The sequence below is a fragment of the Fonsecaea nubica genome, assembly GCF_001646965.1.
Source record: "Fonsecaea nubica strain CBS 269.64 chromosome Unknown Scaff57, whole genome shotgun sequence".
NCBI classification, from domain to species: Eukaryota; Fungi; Ascomycota; class Eurotiomycetes; order Chaetothyriales; family Herpotrichiellaceae; genus Fonsecaea; species Fonsecaea nubica.
In genome coordinates, this window is record NW_019173730.1 from 192,178 (window position 1) to 202,131 (window position 9,954).

The following is a 9,954-nucleotide window of genomic DNA, read 5'->3' on the forward strand; positions in this document are numbered from 1 at the left end:
GGTGCCAATTTGCATATATCGAAGCCCATCAGAATGCCATGTCCGCAACAGAACCGCAACACATGAGCCTTGCACATCTTGAGAATTGTCTTGCCTCCAGGTTATTGAGGTAAGATTGAAGGATGTTGGCTGAATTATGCAAGGAGTGGAGAGTTTCAGGGAGGAAAAACGCGCAGCTGAAACGGCGAATGCTTTGAAGGTACAGGGTCTATTGTGGCATTTTCAACAGGTGGCGTGCGGGCATTGAGGCATCAGACAAACAGGTTCTGCCGTCTCTCGAAGGATGTGCTGGTCGCCTGGGGGTGTCGGGTGCCCTGAGCGCGGGGGAAGGGAAGCGTCGTGCCCTGTAACAGCGCAAGCAGGCGTCCGTCCAGTGCCCGGAGGGCGAATCGCAGGGCTGTTGCTTGCAAGCTTTGGGCAGCAGCGTATGCAGAGCGGCTTGTACGACCCGAAGTAAGCGAGGCGTCAGGGCGTCATAAGACCCAGCAACTGCACAGCCAGAGCGTCGAGGGCCGTTGAGGCGGCCTTATAGAGGAAGGGAGCTTAGGGTCCGTGTCAAAGGTGGACGAGGCACTCAAGTCACAAAGAGACCTGAGGGTGTCTGACCATTGACCGAAGGATTGAGCGTTCCCACAGTAAGTGGCTGTGGCGAGCAATTAATACTATCGACGGAAACTGCCATGAACGACCGGCACAGAGGGGGCGCCCTGTTGGATTTGGGGTTTGCCAACGAGGGGACTCTCTGGGATTTAGAGGCGGGCAACGAATTAACGAGGAAGAATGCAATAGGGCGAAGGAAAGGAAAGGAATGGAAAAGAGAGAATCAGGCTAACCGGGCGGGTAGAGTCGAATTGACTAGGGGGAAGAAGGAAAGACTGAAAGATGCAAAGAGAGAAGCAACCAGCGCAAGGACAATAACGCATAAAACGGGAGACGGGGTTTGTGAAGAGGAACGAACACTCTCACCATCGGCTGGGATAGGGTCGATTGACGAAGGAGAATCACAATTAGTTTTTTTCGTTGGACGGATGGAGCAGGGGTGGAGATGACACCAATAACCCTTGTGGCCTCAGGGCGAAGGCAGTTTTTAGGGTTGCGAGGTTGCAGCAGAAGCGCGCAGTGCAATGCAGTGCAATATGCAGTGCAGTGGGCAAAAAGGTGGGATGGCTTGGATGGGCTGTGGGAGCCATGAGGAAGCCACTCGTCGATCGCCCTTTGCCCCTCGCGGGGGGTGGGATGTCGTCCCTCATTGGGGGCTGCTTTGTTGAGCTTTAACTAGCCAGGTAGCCAGGTAGCTTACTCGGTAGAGCCGCCCAATTCTTTTTCTCCCGCTTGGCCACAACGGGTGCGCAGCGGCCACAGCTTGGAGGCTTGGTGGGTTGGACCTCGCCCTCGCTTCTCTGCCCACTGTGCCACTCCCACGCTCACGCTCTCTCTTTCCTATGACGGAACTGACTTCGTCCGCACCGGCGCCCTGTAATTATTCTCGCGGGTTTCTTTTTGGGAGGTCCTCATTTCTATGTCGTTGTTTGGCAGGATCCCTCTCTGCGATATGCCTTTCCAGGCCCGCAATGGTGATGCCCCGACACACCCTTCCCACGGCAATCCTTGATGATGACGACGACACGGAAGAGAAACCAAGGCAAGAGTTGCGCTATTACACACAATTGCGAGATAGAATCGTGGGAGAATACGGTTGACCTCGCCTCGGAGAATACGACAACACGAACCACTGGGGTTTTTTGGCTTCGAAGGGTCTCGAAAACTCGGCCACTAAACTTCCCGCCACGATAACATGGGTCCAGACTCGTCGCTGTTCGGGACTATACAATGTATGGGTGTGCTCCGAGATGATTCAAACTCGCCCACAAAATTGCCCGGTCCCGTCGCATTCTTGTACGCGGACGGCTCCTCTTGGGTTTCCTCGGCCGTCCTTGGCCGGGTTGCCGGGCACATTCCCCAGGTAGAGGCCATGACTCGCCCAGGTCCCGCCAGGCAATCATCTCCAGCAAATTACTGTTGCAATCAATAATGTGTTCCATGCACGACGCACGTCAACCTCGACCCCAGAAATGCCACGCCTTCCTCCTCCACAATGACCACTCTCCAAACTCTTACCTATTTGCAATCTAAACTCCCTCTCCAAGAACCAAGAACCGAGTTGTGCCGTACTCGACCTAGGAGTTGGACGCAGACACGAGGGGAGTACCAGCCTGAGCTGGACTTGAGCGTCCTCCTTAATTACCGGACTGTTGCTGCCATCTACGACGGCGCACAATTCCCGTCCAGGTCCACATGCTCTGTTATCGGGTGGATACCAGAGACAGTGAGACGTGCCGCCAACCTGGTTTCTGACAGGCCCACAGAGGTCCAAATGACGGCATTAGCACGATAGCATCACCAGCATAAGATGGATTCGTACCTTGTAATCCTTATGCAAGAACTTCTCGAGGGCTGCCACGAGGATCCACTGTAAACGCCTGTTCGGCCCTGCACCCTCCAACACGTTTTCGCTTCTTGGACAGACCCTTCATCGATACCGCACTGAATGTATGTCAAGAAGAGCTGGATCATTCCGGACAGGGATGTTTCTCCTTGAATGCGCGACCCAGTGAAACTTTTTCAACAACTAGGAATGAAGTTTGATTTGGTCTAGCAATACCCGAGTTTGAGCGATCCCTGCCAGCGGTATTCTGCGTCTCGTCAATCGGCCACCAGGTGGACGAGGGGTCCGGGCCCGCTTTGATAATCATGAATGTGATTCGCGCGCTCTTGCTTCACGCTGGACAACCTCGCACTGCTTCACACTTGCATTTACCCAGAATCACCTGACTCGCTGGTTGCGGTGTCATAGTACATGATGATTTTCTGGATTTTGAAGACGTTTTCACGACTCGGAGGCCCCACTGCCCAACCTGTTGCAATCATCGTCAGAGAAGATTGTGATAACGCCCTGAGAGACTCAGGACACACCTTTATCACCATTGGCCCAGTTGTTCCAGACCAACTGGCCTGGCACGTTTGGAATATTGTTGGTGAAGTTTTTCTGGCAAACACCGTCTATGTAAAATGCTGTGAAGTCCGGGGTCCAGTCAATTCGATACTCATGGGTGTGAGTAGTGCAGCTAGATGGAGCCGGTCCGCTTTCACATGACTTGTCCATCTTTGTGGGATCTATGGCTTGGTTGGTGTACCAAAGAGGGATTGGAGCGTTGGGACCATTGTTTGCCAACGATGTCGGATCGGTCACGTATTCGATATCACATTCCTGAGTATCGTCCTTGTAGAAGAAGATCCCTGCCATTGTCAGATCACACAAACTCTGGTGAGATAGCTCGTACGGAAACAGACCATGGCAGGTGCCGGGCTCGGTGCTGAAGACAGCAGTGGTTCGAAAGCTCCCGTACAGAATTTTCTCCTCCACGGTCGTCACCTCTGCGCAGCTGACCGCGTAGCCAGTCTGCTTTGAGGGTTTCTGGGCTCCCGGAACTGCCAGGCGGAGGAATCCTCTGAAGCACCGAACGTTGGCTGGGTCAAATCGCTTGTTGAAAGGAATGCCGGTCCAATTCTTGCAGCGAACGGTGTAATTACTCTTCATGAGGCCCTCCGGCAGCGACTGTCCTTCAAATGTGTACACAGCTCGCTTGGAAAATATGCCAACCCCGGGCACCAGCCATCCATCACCGTCCGCTTTGACTTCATCGTGTCCGCTGGGATTCTTGATGTTTGAGGGCTGTGCCTCTGAGGTTGTAGTGGCATTATTTTCTGACATAGAGAGAGATCAGTCAGAAGGGTCCTGGTGTGATCGGATATGCCCCCATGTATCCACGAAAAGGCGGTGGTCGGGAGAGAAGGGATGGAGAGATCGGATGCCAAAATCTGCATAAATGAAGTATGCAGTGTCTCTGGAGGTGGACCGATATCAAAGATGGCACAAATGAAAAGCCCCTCACTGCAGCAGACTTTGTGACACCAAGATGCGTCACTTCGCGAAGTTTGCTTACCTGCCGTTAGCAGCGAAGGTCCCTGTGCCTTCTTCGTCCGACGTCTTCCACAGCAGTCAGCCACCACATCCACCCAGTTTCTCTTCGTTGGCGCTTCTGAGGACATGATGGCTCAAATATAGTTTAGGGACGGTAGGTAGAGATAGAAAATCTGCGGTAACATCAGCCGGTGTCAGAGCAGCTAAGCACCCTGGATGTGCAGTTGGCGAATGGGGGATTGATTACCTTGAGAGAATGGAAAGCAGTGCTTTGGATATGATTTTGAGGATTCAGATGCTGTTTGGCGTAGCTGCAAGATGCCTCTGTAGGATGAATATGTTTGGCGTCGAGAATGATGACCACGCCCGAGAGACTGCGCTTTCCACTCAAGTTCCTGGAGATCGAGAAGGAGCGAGACGATAGGACAGACTTCAATGGCTCATTTCAGAGATTCCATTTGACCTCGTAGCCGAAGACGGTTTTGCGAAGGGCTTCATCTCCAGGGTCGTTTTCAAACATGACTTTATCCATGGTTTGTTCCAATATCTTATTGACCACAAATCCGTCGACTCGAGCCATTTCGAAGAATTGGAGATCTTTGTCGAGCAGCCAAGGACGATAAGGCGTGAAAAACACCAGAGCGACCGACTCGCGCGTCTTCTTCAAGCAGTCACGGACAGTGGCCAGCAGTTTTGCATGCTCGGAGTGGTTGAACAGAATGTCGGCCAGGATCAATAGATCAAATCCATCAACATCGGGCAGGATAAGCGATTTCAAAGGGTCGACCGGAGCACCCCAAAGGAAACCCTCCGTTACAACGGTTGACTTGTCGAGTAAAGCCGAGCAGTGATCCACGTTGTAGCGCAAGTTCGCAACCAAGTCCTGGTCCGGATAATCTGTCACCACGACTCTCCTAGCTCCTAATATTGCAGCGACTAGGCTAGGTAGGCCAGCACCAGCACCCAATTCCAGCACTGTCTTGTTCTGCACGAGCTCTTTGGCGTTCTGTTCGAGGTACGTTGACACGACTTGACCTGCGTTCCAGAGTAGATGACCCTTGATGAGCGGTTAGCAAACCAAAAAGCTTTCCATAAATATGTACACGAATCACACCCAAAGAGGACTATGGCCGACAAGCCGTAGCGTAAGACGGTGGCCGTTTTTCAGGGTGTAGCTGGTGAAGGTGGGTGGCTTTTCGGGCTCGTAGAAATCGACAGGCTCTTGAAACATGTCAAGGGAGGGAGGGGAGTCCTCATCTTCGCCGCGCTCCATGGGCTTTTGTGATTAAAGTGACAGAAATGCTGGATAGGTCAATGAACGCCGCCGAATACGAACCATAATCTGTCATCGTGAACGGTTTTTCTATATGGAGCACTTTGCGCGACCAATACTCCACCGTAAAATCACGTCTATACGCTTCATGCTCCACCGTATCTTCAATACCAGCATCTTGAGTTTTGACTGCCCATCCATCATCCTGCTGTTGCGAGCTGATGCCCTGGTAGAACGAACTTTGAGAGTCTCGTGATCACCGCTGGATTTCATTAGATATCCACAATGAGGCTCTATCGCGAGGGGAGAAACTGGAATTATTAGGCCGAGCCTGGCAGCCCCGTGCCGATAATACGCCTCTACTTAACTCTCACTCGCAATATGGGTGGTAGTACCGCCACTTGATGCCCTGAGTTCGAGGAACGCAGAGAGGCTCCTTTGACGCTTGTGGACAGATGTCTATATAGCCTTCCAGAGCTGCTCTCCACGATTTTCAGTTCGGATTGTCTCAATGATGATGGTGATGTTTGTTGGTCGTCACGACCACGGTCTCCATCCGTCCCCGTCCTTTCCCGATACCTCTGGATTTCATGACCGCCATCTTGGCCGTCGTAAATGGTGTCAGATCGGCTTTCCTTGCGAAAGTAACATCAGGAATGGACTCAAGAGATATGGACCTGGCTTGGTTCAAGCCTGACCTCGGTGTCGCACGCAACTACGAGATACAGTCGATAAAAATACCTTCTGGGAAAAGGCATCGGAGCTTCTTGCGGCTAAAGTCGATCCTCAAGAATCTCGATACGCGTGTTCGACATGGTCCTCACCCCTTGGTGGCCGTACAATCCCACCCACGGGGTTGGCCCCCAAGTCTCAACTGAGCCTTCAGTAATGCAGAATAGGTCGAGGAGACACAGCGTTGTTCCCCAAGAGATCCAAGTCATCTGCTGGTCCGGCTTCCAGAGAGCAACGCAGCAGTCGTAAAAGGGCTCCAAGGTTCTTCGGTGTAAGCCGGCAGGTCTAGAGTGATACCTCTGGTACTGTACAGTAGCTGAATCGGCACAGCTAGAACCTCGTGCTCGTCGCCTGTCTGATGGTTCATCTCAGCTCTGGGCGATGAGATGTCTCTATTGGTTGAGACTCCTGCCTCTTTGCACATGTCCAAACAAGGTCTATGCGCAACCTGGAAGATCAATGCCATGCAATCATTTCTGATACCACGTGTCTCTGGATCGTCGCTGCGAGAGGTGGGGAGCTCGAGGCGGTGGGCGTTTTGGGGGAAGAATTTAGCCACACTTGTAGGTACTTGTATGTACATGGGTTCTCCAAGGGCCGTCAGCGACCTTTGGCGGGTCAACTACTGGGTAAGAATCGGAAGACATTAAATATCTCCCGACCAAGTCTGTCTTCGCCCACCGTTGGCATTATTGCGAGTTGATCGATGACGCTAAGGTAAGATAAAGGGCAGCCGAGAAAGGACGATGGTATCCTCGGTTCCTGTTCGTAGTGCCTAAGTGACCGGAATTCTGCAGGACGATGATGTGATGAGGAATTGCAGTTGCACGATCCTGTGGGAGGTACCTAGTGGTGGCCTGACTCAGGCAGGCCATTTACCCAAGCCCGCCAATTCCTCCCTTTGGTCTGTCTTTTGTCATGTTATGGGCCACCAGAGCAACTCCCAATCTGCGTGTGGAGCGTGTGGAGTCATCTCTTTTCATCGAAAGGCTGACCTCAATCCGTTCGGCATTCCCCAGCCAGGGTAAGGTTCGTAGCTCGGAGAGATCCCGTCGAAGGTCCGCGGAATCCAGCGCGAAGACTTGGTACCTAGGCACTCTGGCATATTGTTATCCTCAGCCGCCTCTCTAGCTAAACAATCGCTGGCCGGGGCAATGATAAGGCGGGGAGGGCGAACTATCGTACTTGTCCTCTTGGCCAGATGACCTCGGTAAGTGGCCTCCAAGGCACCGGAATGAGATTCTGCTAAGTGCAGTGGATGTGAGGATGGAATGGCCTCCTTTGGGCTGTGTGGTACTTTTCTTCACTAGGAGAACTCGGTACCTCGTACAGGTGATGGATGACAGATGATACATGAGAACGCTGGCCATCCACTGGTCAACCAGATGACCGGCAGATTGTCGGGGTCCGCAGAGAGGAAACGACGATAAAGAAAAGAGGTTGTTTTGGATCCCGCATCTGCCCGTTGTCTGCCATGCTGCGATCCCGTGATCCCGACATTCCGATGGGCTCGTCTCATTTGCCGCCTGCGCTGCGTTCTTTCTTGATGGTGTCGAATTTACTATTTGCCTTCCATCTCTTTTCACCTTTCTCCCACACTTCGACCATCTCTTCCCCTGATCTGAGCCCTTCATCTTGCATCGAGGGTTTTCCTCATTGTGTGGCCGCCCCATTTCACGACCAGGTCCCCCCACAGATCAACCCGGGAAAGCGTGCCTTTATGACATCCAATTGAAAACGCCCCGCATCACTCCAGACTCTACCAGGCTCCCAGGGCGGCACCATTCTGTCTCTCCCCCACGAACGGGCGATTTCACCAGCCAACCACGGCTTCAGTCGGCCTCGCCTTGGACTTTATCAATTGTGACATATCTTGACTCGGCCCCTTCTTGGGGTGGTCAGACAGTCTCCCAGTTGCCTTAAGACGGTCCGTTTCCGACCTTCCCCAGAAAGCGCAAGGCAAAAAACTTGGAGAAAGTCACATTTCAGAGTTGCCCGGCTCTGGTCGATCTCTCCAAATACCTATTTGACGCCCGCACCAATCCTCCGGCCCCCCGGCTTTTCTTGCGGCCAGGTCATTGTTACACTCACTTGGACTCTTTTTTCTTGTTACGTACCTCGTGTTCCTCTTTGCGCCTGATTCCATCCTACAGAGCCACGACCGTCGAACCCAACCTGCAACCCTTAGCAACCTCTTTGCAGTGCCTTTCGTTTCGCACATACCTCTAGCCGCGCGCTGTTTTCAGAAAAAGAAGGAGATAATTTCAACTGAAACAAAGCCGCTTTGTTGAGCGGTTACGTCTCTTTGGAACGTAATAGTCTCCCGCCCTGCGCCGACGGGTTGAGGCTCAAGATGAGCAACCATCCGCGGCGGAGTGCCCGACTATCATCACATCTACAGCCAGAGCAATTCCAGCAAAGAAGCAGTGGCCGTTCTCCTTCTAGCCTTCCGAATAACTATTCGCAGCCCTCAAGTGCCTCGACGAGTTCTCACCCAAGTCCTGTCAGTGACACTCTACAGCCTCCGCCACCTCCTCCTACTCCTCAACACCCGCAGCATCGCATTCAGATACAATCACACTTCATGTCTCACCAACAGCAAGGGCACCCTCATATTCACGCTCCGTTGCCTTCGCCTTCAGCCGCACACATGGGCCCATTTTTTGGTGGGCACTATTCGCAACCGAACTCATACGCAGCGCAGCCCATGCACCAGGGTTATCAGGGGCAACAGACGTTTGGCGACCAACAATCCCAAACGCATCAACAAGAGCAACATCATCATCTACATCCACACTCGAATTCGATGTCCAAGGAGCATCCCGCATACCCGCAGACGATGGGCGCCGGGCAGTTGCCGCCTAACTTTCTGGCCGAGGCAGCAAAACGTGCACAGATGGCTTGCTTGATGCGAGACCTGGGCGATGTTACGCTTTAGAAAGGACATAGTCACCGCATCATTTCACTGTCTATGCCCTTTCCTCAAGTCGCTTGTATTGTTTTATCAGATACGACTTCTCGCCACAGGACGGCTTCTCGGTTGAAGACGGGTTGCCGAGGACACTTTGAGTTTGGCATGTGATGGAGCACAACACGGATATTTCGACACCCACTAATACCATGCCGCACAGAAGGACCTCTGTTTTGGAGACCGGCATGCGATGGTGAACCCGCCGGCGGCAACTCGATCTAATATTGTCACCTTCCGATTACAATGCGGCACAAGGACCACTGCATTCCTTTCCAACTACCGATGCAACCATAGCATACGAACTTGAATTTGTTACGTCAGTATCCACATTTACGACATTGCCAATCTTTGCAAGCCACCTACTGATTCTGCCCGCTTCTCAACTCTTGAAATTCTACTCTTATCTCAACGATATTTATCTTCTTTGGAGTCGTCATTATTATCTTGGGCCGATACCCCCAGAATGTTTGTGGTCGGAATATCGACGCAATCGCCAGCGCCTACCGAGGGTTTAATGGTTATCACAGTCAGTGGTGATGGGTTCGAGTATGCTCAGTCTTTTCGAGCTTCTCACCATCTACCGGCACACAAAAAGGTATAGAGAAGAAACCTGTGGGCTTAGAGCTCCCACCCTCTCTCTCTCTTACCTCGGATTACCTCGGGAAAGGATTTCGGTTTAATTTATTGCAATGCTTGCGTGGTTTGTTAGATGAGCGACGTGAAGAAATGCATTTTATGCGGTGAACTGGAGTTGAATTAGCGTCTCTGAACACTTGCTGGAGTACCGTCCATGTTTGGAATTTGCTTTTTTCCCCCCTTATCGAGAGTACAGTCGGGAGGTTCCAAGATGATCTTTTGGACTTTTGGTGGGAGGGCCAAAGGCACAACCCAGGGAAGGAAAGGGGGAGGTATACATGATCTTGGAGAATTTTAGATCCCTTTTTTTTTCAGACACGATCCGGTGCCTAGAGCCGGCGGACTTCTTTTGCGCTTCAC

At 52.3% G+C, this 9,954-nt stretch overlaps 3 protein-coding genes across 3 annotated transcripts; 1 reads left to right on the forward strand and 2 right to left on the reverse strand.

The window, feature by feature from the left end:
- Positions 1-2,814: 2,814 nt before the first annotated feature.
- On the reverse strand, positions 2,815-3,772 carry AYO20_07863 (hypothetical protein; the record flags this gene model as incomplete). The annotated part of the gene is made up of 3 exons (XM_022646147.1): positions 2,815-2,915; positions 2,974-3,297; positions 3,352-3,772. The coding sequence occupies 3 exons, from the start codon at positions 3,770-3,772 to the stop codon at positions 2,815-2,817; spliced, it is 846 nt and encodes a 281-aa protein (XP_022497941.1).
- Positions 3,773-4,427: 655 nt separating this feature from the next.
- On the reverse strand, positions 4,428-5,255 carry AYO20_07864 (hypothetical protein; the record flags this gene model as incomplete). Its single annotated transcript, XM_022646148.1, has 2 exons — positions 4,428-5,039; positions 5,097-5,255. 2 exons carry the CDS (start codon positions 5,253-5,255, stop codon positions 4,428-4,430), a joined length of 771 nt encoding a protein of 256 aa, XP_022497942.1.
- Positions 5,256-8,340: 3,085 nt separating this feature from the next.
- Positions 8,341-8,925, forward strand: AYO20_07865 (hypothetical protein; the record flags this gene model as incomplete). The annotated part of the gene is made up of 1 exon (XM_022646149.1): positions 8,341-8,925. One exon carries the CDS (start codon positions 8,341-8,343, stop codon positions 8,923-8,925), a length of 585 nt encoding a protein of 194 aa, XP_022497943.1.
- Between the last annotated feature and the right edge of the window lie 1,029 nt (positions 8,926-9,954).